The sequence below is a fragment of the Ursus arctos genome, unplaced genomic scaffold (genome assembly GCF_023065955.2).
Source record: "Ursus arctos isolate Adak ecotype North America unplaced genomic scaffold, UrsArc2.0 scaffold_21, whole genome shotgun sequence".
NCBI classification, from domain to species: domain Eukaryota; kingdom Metazoa; phylum Chordata; class Mammalia; order Carnivora; family Ursidae; genus Ursus; species Ursus arctos.
The window spans coordinates 36,864,100-36,888,941 of record NW_026622886.1 but is presented as its reverse complement, the minus strand read 5'-3'; the positions used below and the strand labels follow the sequence as shown (position 1 = coordinate 36,888,941).

Below are 24,842 nucleotides of genomic sequence, written 5' to 3'. Positions count from 1 at the left end.
GATAGGAGATACACTTCTAGTAAACTTGGGGATTTGGAAATGGGAACATGAGGGAGTTCCTTTCTGATGAATTCTACTTTTTTCTGTGTTTGTTGAGCAAAGTCAGTAGCTGAAAGTGGGGTAATACTGGGTAGGAGAGGGTTTGAGGAATGAGGATTTGGAAGAGGATGGCATGACTGTTGTATTGAGTGCCTATTTGAGTTTGGGAATTTATGATAAAACCAAACCGCTCGATTGCATTATTTTCTCCCATGATGCTCAGTGGCATGTTGCAGGCTCAGAGAAGGCACGTAGTTGAATTCATCCAGGATTCGGGTTTTGCCAACTAGCAAACTTGAAGGACAGAGCTGCAAAGGAGATGAGGCTATTTGCTATGAATTGATTAAGATGAGCTATGGAATATAACCTGGATAATCACGGGAGCAAAAACAGTAGGGATCTAATAGGCAAATACCCGCCATTGATAAAAAATGTATTAACAAGTATATATGATTTTAACACTGACTAGAAGAAATCCCGATGTTTCTGAGCATATGGGAAATTTAATCTGCCCTTATTGAATTCCCCTAGTGTCATGTCCATTAATATGAGACTATTCTAGAGGACTTTTTCAGTCCCGAACATATGGTGAAGAGCCCTTTGTTCTTCTCCACACTGATATGCAGTCATAATTGGTTTCTTGGGGTGGGCTGATTAGAGAATGGGAAAGAAGTGAGAGAGCACACGTTGCTTGAGTGTTTGGTATATATCTTGTCCAAGCCTTGTCTTTCTGGTCACCTGAATGTTAGTGTTTTTGTGGCTTTATGCCAACTTAGGTATGGCTATTTTGTGCTGAGGTATCTAATTAGTGCCCTTATTCCAAGAGCCACCCAAGTCACAAGCCATCAGTGGCTTGTCACCTGAGTAGAGCTCTGTGAAAAATAGGGCGCTAGACTGTACAACTCAGGAGCCCTCCTAGTTTTCCTTCTTTTTTCAGACCCAAGAGGGGGAAGGTTTCTAAGCTTTCCCCAAGTCTAAGAAAACTTTGGCCTCAATTCTTTTCTTGCATTTTTACTTTTTTAAAAATAAAAAAAAGGTCCCTCTATCCTCCTTCCAGTTAGTCCATATAATTTGACTACTCTTGCAGGTGAGATTGAAGATGTTGACTCTAGAGGTATTTTTCCCTTGAGCTTGGTCTTATAATAACTAACGCTTCTTGGGTTCTTGTATGGCAAGCATTTTTCTAAGTGCTTTTCTTGTTCTATGTCATTTTCTGTGCAGAGTCTTCCTAAGTAAGTACTATATTATCTACCCTTTCCAGTTGAAGAAATTAAAGTTTAGAGAACAGGGATACCTTACTCAAGATCACATGGCTGATAAGCCTAAGTTCCTATTTAGTTTTCTAAATATACACACACTTCTTTGTCACTTGAGTTGCATTTTTTGCTCAACTTGTCACCAGCTCTAGGGCTGATTGAGAAAAGAATTGGAAGTGGGGAACTCCACGTACATGCCCTACAGTCCGTGGGCATCTTGATTTACAAAAGGCAGTGTATTTTTACCAGTCAGGATATAATTTATCTATTTTTGTGAGCTCGTTGTGGGCAAAGTCCTTTACTAGGGCATTCAGGAAAAGCAATTCACAAACTTCAGTTTTGCCAATAGATTCATTTTATGTCTCAGTGATATTTCAAGCTAGTGGCAGAAGTGAGAGGTGGGGATATTTTAGTACCCTAGAACACCCCTATAGACTTACATTCACATTATTTTACTGACAGGTGTAGGACCCTGGCAGCTTGCTCTGGAATGTCCAATGTCAGCAGTAGCAACATTACTTACACCTCTAGTGATGCTTCTGCATATTGAAGTGTTGCTGGCATGATATGTAATTGCTAAATAAGAGATCTGTGAAAACAAAACTGATGTGAGAATATGCCATGTCTAATATTTAAAACAAGCAAACAAATCTTTTATGTGCCAGCAGGTTGTTTTGATTTACGGTTTTCTGGTTTTCTGGTATACTTTGCAACCCTTTAAGAAAGTATACTGATTTTACAAGATTATACTCATTAGGTGGGTAATGGGTTTTTCAAACATGTAAAATGCCTCTTTGTTCTTAGAGAAATATCTGAATTCTCCTAGGTGTTAAGTAAGCAACTTGTAATAGTAAATCTAGGTGAAACATACATTAAAAAAATAAAAATAAAAAATGCATGCAAACAATGATATAACTTATTTTGTTCTATCCATTCAAATAATTTTCTTTCCTAAATACCACCTCTTTTTTACTGTGTCTAGTGGCCAGACACTCCTGTACCTTGAAAAGTTGAGTAGTGGTTCCTCCTTTATTGGGCTCCCTCCTTAGAAACTTGTTACAATTTAATAACAAAGGTTTAACAATTATTCACACCTTTTCATCCTTGGTTCCTATCTAATAGAATAAAATGTAAACATTTTTTTATTTTACATATGCTTTTCCAGTGCTGCGCTACTCATTTTTATTTAATTTCATAATCTCCAGCCACTTTTCAGATAGAAACCAAAATAATATCTTGATCTGTAGTCTGGCTTTCTTGCGTGTGTTAGTTGGTCATCTGTCACTGGTTTGGTCTCCTTGCTGCTGTTCGTCAAGGTCAGAGAATGTAGAAACAGCTGGTGAAGTGTATGGCCAGGGCTTCAGATGGGTTTGATCCAACCTTTGTGTGATATTGCTTTGATCTGGGAGCTTTTAATCTGCTTTCTTATTGCCCATGGATCCCTTTAAATCACCACACTCTAATAATGCATACACTCACAAATACTTAATTTTTGAGCTTTAGTTTCCCAGTTTAAAAGCCCTTGCTCTAGAAGCTTTGTTTAAGACAAAAGTTTAACATAGTTTTATTTTTATTGTTGTTACCCTCTGTGCATTCCTGTCTATGGAACTTTTATACTTTTTCTACAGTCTTCTTGTCTGCCTCTTTTTTTTTTCTTTTTTAACTTAAATATCTGCCTCCTTCCCCCCCATACCTACTGTTTCTAACACAATGAAAGCCTAGAAGATTTATTCCATAAAACTGGATGTCCTTTGCTTTTCATTTTGTATAAGTCATGTGAGAGAATTTCTATTACCAAGAAAATTTAAGATGTTTGTGTTTGTTTTGATTATACCCCCATTAGTGTTGTAGCAGTCAGGGTTTTGGGTTGGACGCAATAGAAACAAACTCTGGCTAAATTGGGCAAAAAGGAATTTGCTGGAAGGGTGTATGTACAGTAGGCCTTGGAATCATTGGGAAGGCTGGAACACTAGGCTTACAAAATGGGTAGTAGGATCTAAGGGGGACTGAGAAATTAAGAAACCTAGCCAAGGTCCTGCCACAGGAGTGGCTGGTTCAACTGCTACCATTAGCGTGGCCATCTCTGGGGCCTGGGATGGTGTTTCAACTGTTCCTGCTGCTTTGCTTTGATCCTGCAGGGTTCACAGTCCTGGGATGAAGTATGTACTCATCTGAGGCCAGGGCACATGTGCATGCTTTAGCTGCCAGAGAGAGGGGTGAAGGGAGGATTTACTGTTTTGTCCCTTCCATTGCAAGTGGGAGGTGGAGCCCTCACCTTCCTGCGGGATTCCGTGGTGAGTTATTGCCCCCATATAAACGTGGTGTTTAAATGCTGGAAAGCCAAAAGAATGACAAATGCCCACTACACATTTTTTGAGGTACAATTATTCTTAATAGAAAGGAACAATATTTCAAACCCCTGCTTCAACCTTCTTGTCACATAGTCAGAAAAATCAATGTCTGGATTTACCTGGCATTTCCCAGACGAGTCTTACGAGTAGAAGGGCTCCTACTTGCCAGTGTCACTGAGGCCCAGACTTGCCTCTCTTATGTCATTGGAGAAAACATAGGTTCAGGCTTGCCTTGTGCATTTCCGAAACAAATCCCCAGAGGGCTTCATCAGCAGATTTCGGCTGGTGCCCATGATGCAATTCTACAAATGGGAAACATGGAGAGTTTGATGAAGGAACTGAGAGGAAGTTTTCCTGATTGTTAAGAAGAGATTCTCAGGAAGAAATTCTGTCTCTTTCCTCTGTGCAATGTCCTGTCTGAATGTGATGGTTGGGATTGCTTGTGCCATCTAGGCTCAGACCCGAGCATGAAGGCAAAACACAAGTTAGGGCGAGGTCAAAGAATTTCTAGAGAAAAAGAGCTGCATCTGTCTTACCTTCTTATAATAGGAAAGGATAGATCTTGTCATTATAAAGGTCAATCTAGGGTGGATTTTTTAATAATTTGCAGCTAAACACAAATAAACCAGTCCATATATCTTTGGATTTTATTAAACTGTCCTTCTATGTCCTGAGAAATAAATCCTTTGTGCAGTTAGTCTGCTGTTTTAACATGCTAAGGGGCTCATTACTAGGAAAGCATAATTATTCCATGTAAACATATTAAAAGATAATAGTGCTTCACTTCCTCAGCTCACTTTTTCCTTTTCTCCTGTTTACTTCTTAGTCCCATTGGCTTTTGTACATAAAAAATTGTGGATCATGTCACTTGTTAGCAAAGAAAGTAAAATAAAAATGGTCTCCTACCCAATATTTCAGTCTTTCAGTGACATCATATGCAACTGCATATATCAATGCAAGTTATATAGCTGACATATATGCATTGAAATAACAAATTATGTCCTATGTTACTGTTTAAATATGACATTTTGGAGGAATCTGATGGATACGAGAAACGTCTCTCGACAGCACCGTCAGTTGTTAACAGAAAGGCATATTGAATGAGGAAAGTCAAAAATCTCACAAATATATTCAGCATTTGCTGTGTACCAGGCTGGGCACATAGATGCTGGTAAACAGTGGTCAGCAGGAGTAACAGGGGCTTTACTGTCATGGAGTTTACAGAGTACGTTGGCAGTCAAACTGATGAACAAGCAAATATAACACAGTGTGATAGATACTCTCATACGGTGTAATGTATGGGCGTGTAAGAGGGGTATGTAACTCAGGAAAGTATGAGAATGGCCAAGAAAGGATTCCTGGGAAGAACGTATCAAGTGTGAGTCCTGGAGACTGAATGGACTTGAAGTAGGTAAGAGAGAAAAGCATATGTGGAGAAGGGCTCGTGCAGGGCACTAGAAAAGGGAGAGAGTGTGCACAGGTGTCTGCAGATTAGCGGGAAGTGGCTAAACTGAGGCAGGGAGCAACAGAGTAACAGACGGGGTCGCAGAAGTGCAGAGGGATTGTTCCTGTAGAGTGTTTGGACTGTTCTGAATGCAGCAGGAATCCATGTGTGCATTCGAGGAAAGCTCTTCTGGCTGCACGGCAGAGATGCGATATGAAAGGGACAGAGCGGAAGCAGCAGCGGAGCTAGTCATCCAGAGAAGCTGTCAGATAGGAGGAAGGAAAGGGGAACCTGGAGGGAAGATTTACAATGTGGATCATGACTTGACTGTGGTGGAAAGGGAAAGAGAGGCATCCAAGGGGACTCCTTGGTTGAGGTGGATGGCAGGTCATCACCGGGGAAGGGCTGCCAAGAGGAGCTGATATGGGGGAGGACAGTGAGTTCGGCTCTTAGTTGAACGTGGGGCATCTAGCAGACGTCGGATTTGGGTCAGCAGTTGCGTGCACAGGTACGGGGTTCGGCCATGGGCTGGTTCCAGTGTTCTGATTTATTAGGTGGTGATGATGATAATATCTACCTCATGAATGTCATGGGATTGAACAAGATAAAATATGCAACTCATGCAGTGCTTAAAAGGAGGCAGATATTGTTTTCCTGTGCTCTGTTCTTTGGTTATTGTTGTCAGTGATACTTTTCCTTCTGTTACTCTGTTATCCAACTGGTCTCCTGAAACGATGAAACAGATTATGGCCGCTGATGTCTGCTGAATACTTACTGTGTACTAGACACTCTTCACTTTTCTGATTCTGTACAGATATTAAATCATTTATTCCTTAGCATAACTCTGTGAAACAGTTACTTTCATACCCAAAAAGATTAATCAACTTGCCAAAATCATGTAGGTAGGGAGTGTTGGGGTGCAGATTTGGACAAAGGCAGTCAGACTCCCATTCTTGTACTTTATGTATGAGAATATACTTTTGCTAGATAGGCCTTTAACTTTTAATCAGTTTATAATGTTGGTTTCGTCCCTTAAGAATATTCCAGTGGTCATCTATTTTTTTTTTTATCTTTTGAACAACTCCTCTATTTCTGAAATTCTTTGTATAGTTAATATTAAAATATTCTTCTACTTTGTATCATAATGTCAAATCTACTGCTGATTGACTTTCATACACATACATATAAACATATATTTCCATTTCAGATTCATAACTCCAGCCATTTTCATATTCATCGACTTGTAGGCTTGAAAGGAACTTAAAATCTTCTTATTTAATTGCATAGCAAATGTTTAAATTCATCTTGTCAAGTAGTTTTTGTACCAAGACTTCTACAGTTTCAGTCACAGAAACTGTCCTCCACAAATCCCATCTCAGTGTCTGTCGTTGTTCTCAGTAACCTCTTCTCCACCACCGTTCCCCCAGCACACGAAAGCTACCAGTACATGCAAAGTACACCGTACATTTGTGGAATGAATGAATAAATAAATGGTTGATTATCAGAAAAACCACATTTACTATTCTGCAAGTTTCTTTGTAATTCAACAAGGACAAAACACAATTTCCTTAACTTAAAATATGACTGTTTTCATGCAAGAGGAAGGCTAAAATAACTAAGGAAAGCACTTGGGGTTTTCTCTGTTTCTGGAAAACAAGAGTTGACTTATGTAGAATTCCAGTAACACCTGAAAATTGGGACTGCTGGGAATCCAAGAAGATGCTTTCTGCCCTGACTTCCAAGGCAAGCAGGTTGGAGCCACTTCCTAAGCCCAGATAATTGTCGTTTCAGCCTGCTTGAAATGTAAATTTGAACTTTATTCTGAATCTGGGAAGGAACCAAGAGCTTGAGTTGATGATCAGTATCGGGCCAAGGTCAACTCATATCATGAACAGTTGGATTTTTATGATCTGTCTGTGAAGAGAATCCTGTAGTTAGGTATTGGACCCTTCAAAGTTCGTGGAGTATTCCTTTGTTCCCTCTTTCGGATAATCCTAGCAGCACTTTCCATAAGCCAAACCCAATAAATAAATAGTTCTACTGTTTGATACTTTTTTTCTTATCACATCACTCAAATAAAACTCAAATTTGTGTTTCATAATTCCTATTGTTCCCAGATTTATTCATGTAGGTGCTAAAAAAGCATGAAAGATAATGCTGACAGTTAAGTCTGTAATAATTTATTTAAATCCTGGTCTCTGAGTTCTAATGGAAAATGACTCATATGGCATATCCAAAGCCAAAGGTGGAATTCAGATTGGTTATTTGGGGTTATATTTTTTCAATAAAGTTATTCATAATCCCTGATGACGGTGATGAATTTGTGGTTGCTAAATTAGTGTTGGGCATTGCATCCTTAGAGTCTGATTAGGTGGGAGTTGCCATTTGCTGTGCTGTGAGTTGCCGACAAAGCTGAATCTGTCACAGGTGCTACAATTTGTATTTCAGAAAAATTTCTTCCTCAAGTTTAATTATCCCCAAAGTATTCTACTCTACACAAAATACTGAAAAGAGTCAGCAAGTTTTTTTTCATTTTCAGTACTGTGATGTAAATTAGGATTTTGTCTACTACCTACATGTTGTAGAGATGATGGAATTTCAAATGGAGGAGACCCTCTGTTTTATAATAGAAAACACTATTTTCTATTCATTTTTCCACTTTGGATTCAGAAAAAGAGTAACGCCAATTGGCCATCACATATCCGCAGTGACGTAAACCATGCCTCGTAGAGGGAGCAGGCATGAGATAGATAGAAAGTGCGTCGGTTTAACTACAGATGGTGGCAACTGGGAAATGGAAAGCCCTACACTCAAAAATGTTAAATAAATTTAGGATCAACTTTTTCATATTAAGTATTAATATGTGTTTCAAGCTCATGGAAATAAGTATGTGTCCTTTTTTGTATTAGGCAGCCTGTCCCTTGCAGAGAGACTAGGGAACTGGACACCTTGTGGAGACAGTCACCACTCTTTCAGCAAAGCAATTCCTCTTCACGTCAGCATATATCAGTCGGGTTTCTGTTGTTTTTTTCTTTTCTATAAAACAGAATTTGTTTTTTTCAACACTTCAACGGGAAAGCCTGATGGGGAAGTCTCTCCTAAATGTGTCACTGCAGGGGTCGTTTCTTTAAAATTGCTTGAGGTTGATTTACTAAATTAGAGGAAGGTCTTTGACCCTGGAAATCCATAAGAAGTGATTGTGGTTATGAAAATAATTTTTAAGAGACCAATATTGTTTGATGAGTTAAGAAATGTGTTTCAGTTAAAGCTCTTTGGGTTATTTTAAAATGAGATTCTTCATCTTTTTCTATGGCTTTCTCCTTGTCTTCATATTAATGTAATTCTAACAAATAGAAATTATTAATTGAATTGAGAAATAAGTGTGTTTACTGGAAATTGCTTAGCCTCCGAATTGTAATTATAATTTTATATTCTTTGTAGGATTATTTAACCATTCATAAGTATGGCAACGCAGCCAGAAATGATCTCTGGAATACGCTATCAGAGGTAAAGTATAGGAAGCTCGAATACCAAAACCTCTTCTTGAATATTTAAATTGAGTTTACAAACCATTCATAACTTTTATTGACACTGACAGTTGTTTTTATTTTTTATATTTTCTCATATTGCTTTATCATTTTATTTTTGATATATTATAAAAGTAATGGGGTTTAAAATTACTTAAAACTACAAATGGTAGTAAAAAGTACCTTGCCTACTTTCAAACAAGACAATACTTCTGAAATACAACATTCATATGGTGTCAGATGTTCATGTTTGAGAGAAATATTGATGTTAAAGTAGTTTTTTCTCTAGGTGAATAACAAATATTTAAATTTGGTACTAGACATACTGGGGATACTTAACGATGCTACAAGTACTTGTTTTAACAAGCAGCTATGCTTTATCTTCCATTAAGTAAAAACCTTACTGCTAATAAAGCTTTCATTTCTCTATATGTACATGAGGCTTCACTTAAGGCAAGGAGATTAATTTTACTAACATGTTATATTAGCTTCACTGATTTTACCTGTTTTCATCCTTAAGTAAATCATAAAGGTAAAAATAAAAATGGCTTAACATTAATTATGTTTATAATTCATGTTCATAAAACTAATTTATACAATTTGGGTTATAAAGGCTCTAAAACGGAACGGAAAATTTGTAAATATACAAGAAGTAATGGATCAGTGGACACTCCAGATGGGCTACCCTGTTATCACCATCTTGGGAAATTCTACAGCAGAAAATAGAATAATAATTACCCAACAACATTTTATTTATGACATCAGTGCTAAAACTAAAGCACTTGAACTTCAAAATAACAGGTACAACACTCTTTCACATGAAAAAAACAATTGCTTTAATTCTTAAGTTTCACTCTGCATTTTTAACATTTTAAAAAGGATTGCTAGCACAATTATAAAATGTAAGTGAAATATGGTTTTCATTTCTTTATTTACATATGGTGTTTTCATTTTGATTCCTCTTTTACTCCCATTTTCAGATATTTTAACCATCAAAGTGACAGCACACCGAAGTTATTTTGTTTAAGCAGAGTTTAAATTTTCTGGTGATTTAGAAAAATATGGGATTTTTTACTTTTCCCTGTGAATGTTTGTTGAATTAAAATCAAGAAAGTTAAGATGCAGTGAAGTCAATTAAATGGAATTGAGCAAACTGAGATTTATAAAATAGATGAGAATGGAAACTAACAATCCAGAAAGACTAATTAAAATAAACAAAAACCACAACTAGACTAGTGTCTCAGCCAAAAGAACTCAAAGTGGATCCATTTTTAAATGGTCTAAGTATCAATGATACTTAGCATCAAAATATGTTCTCCTCCCTCAGTTTTCACGTGTAAAACCACTGAACAGACAACGTACATAGAATGTTTGTTGTTAAACTTTCTTTTGAAGCTCCTTTAATTACTGAAAACAGCATGTAGTGTTTCTTTTCTACTTCATATTTTCTTACTGTATGGTGTCTTATTAAAGGCTGAGCCAGAGAAAGATAATGCAGTTTAAGTCAGTTCATTTCATTTTTTAAAAGGTGCCCTAAGAAAAGGTTGGAGGGGGAGAGGACAGAAGGGATGGAATTTAAAATTAATAACTAAAATGAGGTGTTTGGATTAGGTCGGTCATGTTGTCTCCCATTACACTGGCATATTAGGACTCTGACTTTATCGTCCACCAATAGCTAGGAGGTGTGAAGCATGAAATGTTTTTTGGTTTTTGTTTCTGTTTTAATCTCTAAGAGGGATGGAAATCATTCCCAAGTAGGCTAGCTCCTACATGGGCTACAGGTAGAAGTGACTGAGGAATTCCTGAATGCTTTCCGTTACTAAATTTGGAATGCCGTTTAGGAAAGCATTGTCTTAAATCTCCTGGTCAATATATACACTGGCCTTCAACAAACTGCCCTTGCAAGCCAACGGTTTCCAGCGATGGAATACAGTATTACCCTGCCGCGTTGTCAGGGTCTGACTCTGATTCCTTACCCACCTGGTCTCCCCACAGCTGCCAAATGCTGCTTCTTATCCTGCACCCTCTGGCCCCAGGCTAAACCTGCTTAGGCATCAACCCCAGCCTTGCAGGAAGTACATAAAAACTACTTGACTGTGGCAAAGTTAGATTTAGGCCATGCCTTTGAGAATGATCAGTTTGACACAAACATCACTGATGCAGAAAAACATAAAGGACCTGCAAATGACAGAACAAATTTTGAACAAAAATATGCTGTCAGCCTATAACATGCATCAGAGGTATCAGCTATGAGTCTGACTCTTTAAAAGCAGAATTTCTCCCAGGCTGTATAAGTATATGTAACATGAATGGAGCTTTGCTTTTGCTAGAGTTTTAAAATCATATGGATAATGTTGAACCCTGAGAACCTGGCATATAAAATATTAAGAGTAAGAAAATGCATGGAGTCCCTTTAATCTCAAAAATTATTTTCTATCTATTTTGAAATAATAGAGCTTGCAGTTAAAAATTCAGTATTCAATTGTATATAATTGATCAATTTCATTCCCTCTAACACTGTGGTCAGAACTTCAGTACCAATTCTATCAGTCCTTTGTACGTAGCCTTCCTAGATCTTTATTATACAATGCAAGCTGTTGATGCAGTAAAACAGTGCCCACCGATACCAGAAATCCCATGAATTGGGGGTATTTTCTGAGCCATTAATTCTTTGTCCCGAATTTTGTAAAGGATACTAGAACATCACTACAACATGCCCAGAACATTTTTAATGTATGTAGTAATTTAATGTATGTAGTAATGGACTAACTGTATGATAGCATAGATAGACTGTTACATAACTAATCGTTGCAGAGAGCTAGGTAATATGTAAAAGTAAATAAGATATTTGCTAGAATTGACGTATTCTGGAAGTTCTGAATTTGTGTAGCTTTTTTTCTTTCTGAAGTTCATACATTGCAGTGTTAAGTAGTGTCTCCTCATATACTTAACGGAGTTTCTCAGAGTCCTGTGCTGCAGACAATTGTATTTATCTCCACAGTCATATTTTCCTTTTGTTATTGATCAGATGACAGCAACTTCCTTAGAGTTCGTGGTGTCTACGTCAATGCTTCACTGATACTGGTACCATTTTTAAAAAAGATTTTTCACTCAAGCTAAAATAAGTACCTATTCTTGTCTACCTTAACATGATTATTAGGATAAACATTGCTTTATTATAAAACCATGAACTATGGAAAGAGAGAGAACCCCAGGGAATATTAAAGAAAAAATACCTTAGAGGTCTATTGAAATGCACTTTCTGTTTGTTTGGGGGGTTTTTTTCTGCTTAAAATGAGATGACTAAAATTAAACTTGGGTAGCTGGGACACAATCTAATTTCACAAATACTTTTTTCTAATCTTTTTTTGAAACATAACCCACTGCAGCCTGAGATTTTCTTTATAGCACACCATGCTTCACTCGACAGCGTTCAGTGTCTTCCACCCTTTTATGCTGTAACCATAAAGCAGCGTGCTTTCTTTGATCTTTGAAATGAAATTTGGGGAAAGATCAAATATGTGTTGTTTGGAAAGTTATGAAAAATAACATACAGGATTAATAGTATAGCAATTCAGAAATGAGTACAAATTTTAGATATGCTTGGTAATTTGTAATTTTTATTTTGTTTTTGTGACCATGTATACATTTTTAGTGTGTGCATACACAATCATGCAGACATGTATACACACACAGACACAGAGAGAGCAGAAACATTCTTAGGAAAAATACAGAAGACTATTTCAAAAGTTTTACAAAATGCCCAAGTGTTTGTATCCCAGTACCTTGTCAGTTAACTCTTTTGTGTCTGAACAGCTGTGTGATTAAGTGTCTGCCACATAGGAAGTGTCCTGTAGGGATGTGGCATTGACTGTAAGCAACATGCAGGTATCGACATGAATCTCTTTTTCTTGTACTGTAGAGATTTTTGCTAAAACTCAAATATTGAAGCATACCATAGAAATGTTATCATCATTTCTAATTCCACTATTTAGAAGAATACAGTTTAAATCAATGCAAAAGTATATTTATTTATATTAGGGGCAAATAATATTTCAGATTTTATGATCATGCTTTAAAAAGACACATTTATCTTTGAGGATTTTTAAACATCATCAATTTTGTATATTTCTTGCCCTTTAAGGGATACTTACTTGACTTCACAATTTAGTTGACCCAACTCAATGTGGAAGATTTGTACCAGAAAGTCAAGTTCATAAAGTTAATCTCTCTCTTGCCCATAGACTGATTTGGTTCCTTTCATTTTACTTTGGTCTAATCCCGTTTGAGCCAATTCAACAGCAATTTCTGGAATGCCTTCCATTTCTAGGGTTTTTCAAGATCTTAAGTTTATAAATATGAGCTCATAGTTTAACGTGAGAGTCAGATGCACAATCGTTATTGTCTCTTAACTAATTTTTTCAATTAATCAAAAAAGTCATTATTTTTAGAGATCAGCTGTTAAATATATATCAATTCTCTTTGTCTTCCTCACAGTAATACCATTATAATTATTTGCCATATTCTTAGTATTATGTTAAGAGCTTGGAAGTGTTTGATAAAGAGCTTACGTGGGTTATGTTCCTTTACTTCTACTTTAAAAACAATACGTTTGGCTACTATAGGTTATTGATTTCCTGACCAACCGTGTGGATTCCACTGCAATATAGCTAAGTGTCTCCATGTAGTAGGCACTCAAAAATATTTTGCTGATGAAATACAGCATATATTTTTAAAATTTAGAATTTTAAATGTATTATTTTAACTTTACATATTGTAAATGGCAATTGGTGTGAAATTATTAATTTCTTTCACTCTTCCATTTAGATTTGTTACTATTACTGACTTCTCTCTACTGTGAATGAGGAACATGAAATGATAAAATAATCAAATTCCATTTAACAGATTTAGAGGGGAGGCCCTCTCTTCCCCTCCCCCCCAAAACATATTCATTACATTTGTAATTATATAATCCTGGGTATGTTTCCTGAAAAATCCTCAATTCTCTGTTTACTTTCCCAATTACAGAGCTCACACAGTGTCTCTTTCATAAAATCAAAAATATTTTTCACATACTAGATATTGTTGGCTACCCTTGTTGTTAATGGTGCAATGATAGGCCAACATAATCTGGCTGTACTGCAGGGAAAGAAACAAGATGTAGTCGTTGAACTTATTTTAAGACCATCCAGTTTATCTATGGGTCGCCATTGGAGATTAAATTGATACTACTTCATGTACAAGTGTAGGCTTCCGTTTTTATCCTGTAAAGAGTCAAATTCTAGAAAATGCTTCTCTTAATAGCTGAGACTCATGACTGATCCTGAATGTTGGTTGATGATTTCACACATCAGTTTGGAAATTTCATTTCGGAAAACAGAGCATTAAGTGTGTCCCACCCTGTTCTTTGTATTGCTCTGGATTTTAGTGGCATCTGATTAGGTTCACCTTTCATTCCTGCTTTGCTGAGTAACTTCAGGTGTGCTGTATTAACCTTTCTGCAAAATGTGAGACTACTACTTTTTAGGATAGTTATGTGAATAAATAAGGATAATGTTGAAATGTAAATGCGTGAAGCCACTGAAATGTGTATTAATTTGACATAGAAACAAGTAGAAAGGAGTCATTTTGAGACTTTAATCAATGTATGGTGTAGCTCTGATTTATTGATTTTAGCTACTTTTTATGCTGTAATGTAAAATGCAAATCGTTTGTTTTTTTACAAGATAAATTGTTTTGTTGAAAGTCCCCTTTTTGTATTAAAATTAAAACTCTTACAGGCTAGGTCTGCTTTAGTGGCATTGAAGAAGTGAATTCATCTTCTTGACTTATTCCTTACTTTTGTGACTGGGGAATTTTTTAATTTCCCCTAAAGAGAATAATAGAAATCATGGGGAAGGTGCGTAGCAAATGTTGTTTGTTTATTTGTTATAACCGTTTTTAGTCTTAAAGCTTCTATTTTATTTTGCAGTTACCTGTGGCAGATTCCATTAACTATTGTGGTAGGAAATAGAAGCCATGTGTCTTCAGAAGCAATTATTTGGGTGTCTAACAAATCAGGTAAAATATATATGCTCCCCGCAGGAACTATTTGGTTTCAGATAATTGTTTAGCAACTTAACCTCTGGGTTCAGCTGTTGTAAAAATGTGAATAAAGACAAATTAGAAAGAGAATATAGAAAAATGGTAATCAACTCTACAAAAGTCAGTAAAATATAGTATAGTTTGTACATAGTCTAATTTTAGTCTGCCTATATAATTCTTAAGTTTATTTGTGTCATTGATGGTAAAGAGAAAATTTAAAACAAAGCATTTGTAGTACTAATATTAGCTGTATTAAACTGTATCATTTTATAATCCCAAATGTAATTAAATTATAATCATAACTCCCAGTAGAACAGTATGCCAAATAATGAAACACAGGCCACATTTTCAATTCCATTTTCCTGCTCTCTTCTTTTTGCCAGACTGGCTCTTTAAATAATGGACAAGGCAATATTCTCCATAAAATTAGATAATTATAGGGACAGAAGGGAGGGGCCTTGATAGGTCATCAAAGCATCACCTAAACTAGAGTCAACTCTCAAGGAGCAGAGAAAGATGAGATTCTATTCTGTTCCTAAATATCTTCAAATAAGATAGTGACCTATTTCAATTCACTGTCAGAAAGCTATTTCTTGAATCCAATCTAATTCCTTCATGCTAGATGTGAAACAGGTCTCTTTAATTTCTATTTTCTATTGAACTGGAGAAAAAGCCAATTATCATCTTTTATGTAACATTTTATTTAGATTTAGGTGATCAAGCATGTCCACATTTTGTTTTTTCGTACTCTTTTCTTGCATTCTACTAATTGATGTGATCTTGTTATTTTGTAATCACTGTAAGCCAGCCAACAATCTCTTTCTGCAATAAGTGAGGGATAAATAAATAAATAACAAAATAAACATTGTGTCTGCCCCTCAGTCTTGCTATTATAACGGAGATATAAGTGCTCAGAATACATACAAGAAAAAGTTCTTACAGCAAAATCGAATCTGCTTACCAGAAATATAAATGCTTATATTTTCAGTTGAATTTTTATTCAGATTTTCATGTTGTTGTGTTTTTTAACACATAATCACATATTATGAAAATATGTGCTTTTATTTATATGCATTGTATATAAAAGATTCATAAGTAATGTAGTGATGAATTCAAATGCTTATTTTAAAATTTATTGGTGTTTCTCCTTTTAAAATTGCTTATCATAATCTATTCTTTTCATTTCTTAGAGCTAGCATTTATACCATGATTCTTAATTCACGTACTGTATTATTTGTTGGGTTTTTTTTTACTGCTTTTTTACTTTCATGTAGTTGTTTTGTTTATCTACATAATTTGTTATGAAATGATGAGTGAAAACAGTGAGTCATTAACCTAATGATCTAACTATTAGATCCTCCATGGGATTGCTAGGAACATGGAATAGAACAGTTTTCAGAAACCAAGTATAACCTATCTCATTGGGGGGTACAATGGAAAAGGGACAATTACAAGAGTGCAAAGATACTGATTAAAAGTCAGGATCAAGCCAAAACGTCACTTTTAGAGAGTGGATCCAGGGCAAGTCTGATTCTTCTTGGATACTTTCCCCGCGTCCATTTCCTCTAACTCCCTAGTTAATTGTGTGCTATTATTCACGGTATCCTCTTGTTTCACACAGAGTATGCAGAACAGAGTCACAGCTTTTCTTGACCAATAACCGCAGGTGTATTTAAGAGGTTGTTTCCATTTGTAGTCTCTCATTATTAATCAGAAATAATAACAACATGATATTTCAAAGCATACGTTTGCCTAAAATGTCACCTATATTAATACACATGTCATGCTCACTACATAGTGTGTGCAGTGCGTAACTCTGGGAGGTGATATTTACATTGACTCTGATACTGACTCGTGCCACCTACAGTGCGTCAGTTCCCATTAAATCACAGCAGAGTCTTCTGGTTGATGAAACATTGTCCCGATGGAAGTTTTGACGCTTTTGTGGGAATGCCCATACCAAGTAAATGTTTCTTGAAAACTTTATAAATATGTAAATCTGGAAGTAGCTTCCAAGAGGCACCTAGAAGAAAGACAACAATTCTGTTTTCCCTGTTCAGTCTCATTCTGTCTTTAGTTTTGTCTTAAAGTCCTTCATTCTGATGACAAATAAAAAACTAACACAAGGCACAGACTAGGGGGAAAAAAAGATTTTTAACTCTTGTCTCCTTTTATGTGTTATTACCTCTCTCTTTCTCTTTTTTCAAAATACAGTTCACTAGGGACACCTGGGTGGCTCAGTCAGTTAAGCATCCAGCTCTTGGTTTCAGCTCAGGTCATGATCTCAGGGTCTTGAGATCAAGCCCCGAATTGGGCTCCCTACTCAGCGGGGAGTTTGGTAGAGATTCTCTCCCTCTGCCCCTACCCCCCTCTCTAAAAATCAGTCAATCAATCAATCAATCCAAATAAAAAATATAGTTAATTAGTATCAGTAATAATGTTTTTCCATAAAAACATTAAGAAAATATTCTGGTCAGTTCTTATCAACATTTTATTTTAAAAGTCTACCTTTTAGTTATAATAATAAGATCAGTGTTTTTATAATTTTTCATTGTCAGTCACATAGATTCGATCTCACCAGGTATTAAGACACAGTCATGGTAAATAATATAAAGTATCAATTTGATTTGAATCATCATATACTCTTGACACTTCAGTTTGTTAAACCCTTTAGATGAATATCGAATTAATTCCAAGTTGAGGTGTAGTTCATTTTAGCCTAAAATAGCTTTTAAATCAACTTTTAAATTACTGAAAGCAGGTAAAAGGATTTATCTCTTTTGTTTTTACTATTGAAATATGGAGAATGCAGATGTCTATAAATATAGCAGCTTGTATGGTGACAATGAATGTGTAATGGAAGGGAATAAATTTAATGCCAAATGTTCGGAAAGAAAAGATTCAAAATAAAAGGGAAATTGGTGCTGGAATCACAAATAAACATTAAAAATAGTGTAATGATACAGTGCTTGCCTTAAGCATTGGTTTATATAAGACTTGCAAGCCTTTAGAATGAGTTATTTTTATCCCTGTTTTACAAATGAGGAAGTTAGGACTTGAGAAATAACTTGCCCAAATTGTCTTAGGAGCTTGATTTTCTTTTCTAAATGTATTCCCTCTAAACCACACACACACACACACACACACGTAAGATTTTAAAATTTGGTAGGTTGCTTTGCTGACGTGCCAATTACTCAGCACATTGCCATCATATTCATACACATGGTTCTTTATAGGTTCTATAGAGGATTTTCTAATTCGATTCTCACACAAGTCCATCAAGAAAACCAATAGGTGTTATACCTGGGTTTGTTGTTATGTTGCTATCCATGTTACTTTGGTTGACTTTTTGTTTGTTTTAAATTCTGATTTTTCTGCAGCCAGCCAATCCTGAGGAGACAGGCTTATTCTTCCTCTTTTTATTCTGAAAGTGTAGAATATAAAACCAAAATATAATAAAATTCCAACTACTCTGTGCCTTGATATAATCTAAATTTTGTGCCATTTTGGATATATTCTACATACAATTTTAAGTTGTTATTACTAACATTCAAAGTATAACTTCCATACTTTTTATTTTGGTACTCATCACATACCATACCTCATTAGGCCATTGGAAAAGATCTCTTTAAAATTCATTGCTTGCCATTAGTTAATTTGAAGAACATTTTAAAGATATAATTAACTAGAATGAAAAAGACATTTAAAAATCTATTATAAAATCTTTCAGGGAATCATTTCTCCAAAGATTTCATTTACAACAAAGGCATAAAAATATTCATGAACAGTAATAACCTTCAGGTTTTAGTTATCAATTTAATAATAGCATACTTAAAAACAATAGATGCCTGCCTTTTTTATTCTTATCAGATGAAATAGAAGGTATAGGGATTGTTTTCCTTTTTTAATTTGTCTCTTTTCTACCTGTAAGTTGATGAATTCAATAAGTTTATTTCTTTAATTTTTTTTGTAGTTTCAAGTTTTTATTTTAATTCTGGTTAGTTAACATACAGTGTAATATTAGTTTTAGGAGTAGAATTTAGTGATTCATCACTTACATATAACACCCAGTGCTCCTCAAGGGCCCTCCTTACTGCCCACCACCCTTTAGAGCCAAATGTGTCCCATGAGGTTAGATTGTGGCAGCTCTCTAAATGTGAACAAGAAATAACTTTAAAAAATAGATTTAATATAATAGGATTCGATGACTGTTTCAGAATTGTAAAAACCTAAATCATGTATTCATATATTAAACTTGATTCTTGAATATTATAATTTCTTCAAAAAATAACCACTTCTTAGATGAAAATGATCAAATTTACTCTTTTTTTTTAAGATTTTATTTATTTATTCGACAGAGATAGAGACAGCCAGTGAGAGAGGGAACACAAGCAGGGGGAGTGGGAGAGGAAGAAGCAGGCTCATAGCAGAGGAGCCTGATGTGGGGCTCGATCCCATATCGCCGGGATCACGCCCTGAGCCGAAGGCAGACGCTTAACCTCTGTGCCACCCAGGCGCCCCGATCAAATTTACTCTTAACCCCAGTGAATTTAGTGTATGTGCTGCCAAAGTGAGCACCTAACCCAAATGGATTTAATCAGAATTTAAAAACATGTTGTTGTAAAAAACCTCATATTCTTGAAGGCATAGTTAGGATTACACAAGAGAAACAGTATACTCAATATTTTAATCTTAATTTTTTTCACTGAATTTGGACACGATTAATTGAAATCTCTCTTCGTATGGTTTAGTTTTTTAAAATGTCATATCTTTGTTAATTATTTTTTATTTTTATATCCGTAAAATGGGGTGACATTCCAAAACTTCAAAGGAGTTGTGTAGATAAGCACATTAAAGTTTTGAAAAATATCCAAAAACAAAGTATCAGAAAGTTGGGAAACTATTAATATTTTAAAGCAATATCTGATAGATTTATTTTTTCAAGTACCGTAGATGAAGCCTGGTAAAATTTCACACTGAGAAAACAGTTCCTTCTTCTATTGAGTCATAGAATTGGAAGGGACCTTAAATGCTATTAGTTGGCCCTTAGGTTTTATGAGTGGCCTAAATGCAAACATTTAAGCCTAGAACTGGAACAAAGATCTAACTATCCTGCTCCTGTTCTAATTCTTATTTCCAATGCTATGTCCCTCATTTTCAAATCAATGTAAGAATGTGAGAAATATATACCATGTTACAGTAAAAGTGCTATACCATCTTGTATCAATAGAGTATAATTTAGTAAAAAGGACGCCCAAGTCAGGAGACCTGAGATGGGCCATGTCCAGCTTCCTTGGACGATTCAATTAGCCTATCTGAGCCTCGTTTCTTTATCTGTTCCAACAGATACTATTTATAAAAGTAGCAAAAAGCTGAGGTGCTATTTGAAACATTAAAGATTAGATTTTTATGTTCAGCATACATTTTTGGTTCTCCTGTACGTTTATAAAAATAGGCAACATGTAACAGGCATTAAATTAAGGAGCCTGCCCCATTTCAAAGCCCACCCCGTTTCAGCAATTGATAGTCATTAATGTTCACCCAATAATTTTTGTGGTCACACCTTCTTCCTGTGTGGCTTCTACTTGAGAGAGAATATAGGTTCGGTGTTTCAAAAAGAAAAAGAAAAAGAAAAATGTTTTGTAGCCTGCTGTGTAAAAAACCTTGATAATAAGGTGAGAACAGGAGATTGTGCGTCTCACTCAAAACTGACATATATGGTTTCTGTGATGCATTATCTGGTTTTGAGTCATTGTGGAAATTAGGTAGACTGGTGTGTGGAGAGTGTGTGTGTGTGTGTGTGTGTGTGTGTGTGTGTGTAAAATATAAATTTTAAGTAAACTTAATATATTTCATAACTTCTATGAACCATGAGTCCTGAGGACATCCACAAAATGATTAGAACTGTAAGCTCTGGTTCTGTGAAGTCAACAGAGGCTGACATTAAGGTGAATGGAGTTCTCTGTCTGTACCATATTCGAAGGAGTTAAATATGTAAGTTATAAGATTGCTGTTACTGGCTTCCTTTAACTGAATTAGCTGGGAAATATAATCAAGTTACCATTTTCCAAAGTGATTCCAATAAACAGAATTTATTATCTTTCTAATTATATGTAGAAATATTAGAGTCTTAAACGAGTTTCCTTTTTCCAACATTATTGATGATGCTGAAAGTCTGTTATTTATTAGTACTTCCAAAAAAAGCACAAGAAAAAAGGCAAGAAACAATAGTGACTTTAAAATAAATGAGCCCTGTTGTTTTAATCACTTTCTTACTGAATAAAATAAGTAGAATATGCACCTAAAACATTTTCTTCTATTCTAGCCCTCTTATGTAAATACAGTCTAATCTAGAAGCCACATGAATACAGGAGATTTCTTGGTGACATTTATCTTGAGAAGAACAATGTGTATAGGTAATGGGGTTTTATCAAGAACCAAAAATGTTAATTATAAGAAAACAAGTAATTGAGATAATAATGAGTAATCAACTAAAGGTTTTCTAGTGAATTCTGGAAATAGTGGTGAATTGATTAAAGAGTAGATTTCAATTAGGTATTTATGATGGTGTTCTCTTTTAATTATTGGTACTGAAATATCTGTTATTTAGAAAATATACTTCATCTCATTTTAATTCATAAATTTAAAATCTATTTTACCCCCAAAAACGCTGTTTTCAGAGCACCACAAAATAACTTTGGACAAAGGAAGCTGGTTGCTGGGGAACATCAATCAAACTGGCTATTTTAGAGTCAACTATGATTTAAGGAATTGGAGATTATTAATTGATCAATTAATCAGGAACCATGAGGTAAACTGGATTTACTCATTAAAGATCTGTTCCCATATGTGAATGCCTGCCATTTTAATCCTGATTCCTTTTTTTTTTTTTTTCCCTCGTTGATCTCGTAGGTTCTCTCTGTCAGTAACAGAGCGGGTTTGATTGATGATGCTTTCAGCCTGGCCAGGTATGTTTTCCAGCGGATCTTCACAAGAAAACTGATGTCCGTAAGCCTTCCTCTATTAAGCTAAATACCATGTGTTTTGAATAAGAAACTTTTTAAGAACAATTTCTATCTCACTTTTTTTTTTTTGTATTTGGATATGAATTATAATCAGTGTCCCAAACTCTTGATCAATAGTAGCCATAGGGTATTTCTGAGTCAGGAGAAGCTTGATCAATTTTCACTGTAAGTTCAATTTAACACGGGAGATTAATAATCCTTCCCAATTTCATTAATGAACTCTACAAAATGACCATTGTGCCATATTTAATTTTTGATGGAAAATACCTTCAAGCAACAGCAATTTTTTTCCTAACATATACTCGTATATCTTTTTTTAATGTTTTTTGAATGTGATTCATTATGAGAAGCTTGTGCTGTCAGACAGAAATAAATATTCCACGGAGTAAAGTGTTCTGGACAAAATGTGTATCAATCTTATAGCAAAAGCCTTTAGTTATACTTGTTATAGTAATATTTACATTACTTTCATCAGTAGACTTATAATGTTAAAATGAGTTATTCCTTTGAAAAGTCACTAAACAGTTATTTCTCTAAAATAATGTTGATTGTAAACCCAAGCTATTTACTCAATGTGAGATTAAACAGTAAAATAAACTCAGTCCTTTTAGTATTTTGAATCGCTTCACATCCAAGTACAATTTTAATTTTAATAATCCAATGTTATCGGGTGAAAATTTAGAAATAATAGTGCTGGAGGAAGGCCCACCAAGATAGCAATGCATGGAGGTAATGATTAAGATGTAGCTTGGACTACACAGTGAGATATGAAGACACAGAGTAAAGTATTCAGTATGACATGAAGATTACTTTGACATAAAAGTTTAAAAAGGGCAGAAAGCAAGTAAGACAGTGTATTTAATGTAACATTGCATTGAAAGAGAAGCAGGAAAGAGAGAGAATTATGTTGCGAGCACCACAAGGAAAGGTTTGAGAACTAGAAGAGACCTCATACCACCAGCTACTTAAACACTCATAAGGGTCCAGACACTTCTAACCGTTGTACATGTAGCGATTTGTTTAATTCTCACAACCACCTCATGAGATACATAGATATCTATTATTATTATTATTATTATTATTACCATTATTATTATTCCCATTTTATAGGCAAGGGAACTGAGGCTCAGAGAGGTCAAGTATCATGCCTAAAGTCACACAGCTAGCAATTGACAGGACCAGAGCTTTGTCCAGGTAGTCTGGCTACAGAGCCCAACGCTGTTAACTCTTTCATTATAATAAATACTATTACTGCTGATACATTTTTATATATATTCACATGAACTACCATTTCAAATCCTATCAGTCCTTCTATATTGCCTGTTTCTTTAATTATAATAATTTAATTATTTTAATTAATTCAATTACTATTACTGCTGATATATATACACATATATATATATTTATGTCACTTATTATGGATTTGAAATGATGGTGAGAAAGCATATAAGTAATAAGTGTCCTAAAGTTGGAGGGCAGATGAAAACTGAAAGAAAGGGATCTTTGGCTCATCTGATTAAATTATTTTTTAATGGAATATTTAATTTAATTCTGGTGGATGAATTATTTTTTTTCAAAAATTAAATTCCTTGTTGACTAAGACAGAACATTGCTTTCAATTCCAGTTTTGGAAGCCTTAAATATTTTAAGTAAATAATTTCATTATCATTTATACAAATTCACCAGGAAAATATGCAAATCTCATTGAATATATATTAAAATTTGTTTTACTGATAGTGCGATAATTGTCCTATTCGTATGCAAGTGAATAAATACAAAATCAGATTTATACAGACAAATGCCTGGCACTTGGAATTGGAGGTTATCATAGGTCACTGTTTCCTAGTAAATGTTTCATATTTTTGCTACCAGTCTGTATCAACCTTCTTTCAGTTTCCAAAGCATAGCATGCTCTTCTTGGCTTCTTTAAAGATAGGAAGTAGAAGAAAAGCAAATACTTATTACAACATATGTTCCAGGTACTATACTGAGGCTTTTATGAATGGTCTTGTGCAATTTTCTCAGTAAACCCTTGGAATGGCTGTGGTTACTCTAGCCATGTTATAGCTGAGACATGGAGGTTAAGAGGAGTTAAGTCATTTAGCTAAAGGTTGCACAGCTTTTAAGTGAGGGGCGGAGGTGAGATTCAACAGCAAACACTGGCACAGCAGAGCCCGTGACCTCAAGTCAGAATGACTTTACCCTTTATGTGAAATTCCTTCCCACTCCCATTCCCTCTTATCTGTTGGGAATATTACTATTAACTTAAAAAAAAAAATTTCACTTGCACTCCCGTGACTGAAATCTGTCTTCTCCAGTGAGAATAAGGTAACATCCTGTGAATCTGTATTGAAGCAGTTGTCACCCCTTAGTTCAATTCCTTTCTGATCCCCTGATGATTTTTAGGTAACTGAAGATAGGGCTTTATCTCATCCTTGTATTACTACTGCCTTGCTTAATCTTTAGCACAAGACTGTGTCAGTATTTATTTGTTGCATGAATTGGTAATTAATTATTAATTATTCAAGTTATAAACTTTCATGCCTACTATTTTTTGTGCAATTAAGTAAACATATTCTTGGGTACTCTTTTTATAGTTGTTTTTTAAATACATAAATACCACATGAATGCATTCTAATTATACAAGATTAAAACAAAAGAGGGGCGCCTGGGTGGCACAGCGGTTAAGCGTCTGCCTTCGGCTCAGGGCGTGATCCCGGCGTTATGGGATCAAGCCCCACATCAGGATCCTCTGCTATGGGCCTGCTTCTTCCTCTCCCACTCCCCCTGCTTGTGTTCCCTCTCTCGCTGGCTGTCTCTATCTCTGTCGAATAAATAAATAAATAAAAAATAAATAAAATCTTAAAAAAAGAAACAACAAAAAAAAAAACAAAACAAAAGAGCAATACAATGTGAAAAATTTCTTTTACTACCTTCCATGCCTTCCCGTCATGTTTATCCTCCTCACAGATAAAATTAACAATATTTGGTGTGTATCAATCCAGCCATTTTTTCTTTACATTTCCTTAGAATTTGATTTTTTTTTTTTAACATGAACAGAAATGCATTCTGTTCTTGGACTCATTTCTGCAAATTAGTCTGGGGAGCTTTATTGC

The 24,842-nt window shown here is 35.2% G+C and overlaps 1 protein-coding gene across 1 annotated transcript in view; it reads left to right on the top strand.

The window, feature by feature from the left end:
• Positions 1-24,842, top strand: part of TRHDE (thyrotropin releasing hormone degrading enzyme) — a 363,943-nt gene that overhangs the window by 267,558 nt on the left and 71,543 nt on the right. The window contains exons 8-12 of the mRNA XM_026500012.4: positions 8,532-8,597; positions 9,231-9,418; positions 14,589-14,677; positions 21,382-21,512; positions 21,614-21,669. Of these exons, the coding sequence (XP_026355797.1) occupies positions 8,532-8,597; positions 9,231-9,418; positions 14,589-14,677; positions 21,382-21,512; positions 21,614-21,669 (530 nt within the window). The remainder of the gene's footprint in view (positions 1-8,531; positions 8,598-9,230; positions 9,419-14,588; positions 14,678-21,381; positions 21,513-21,613; positions 21,670-24,842) is intronic.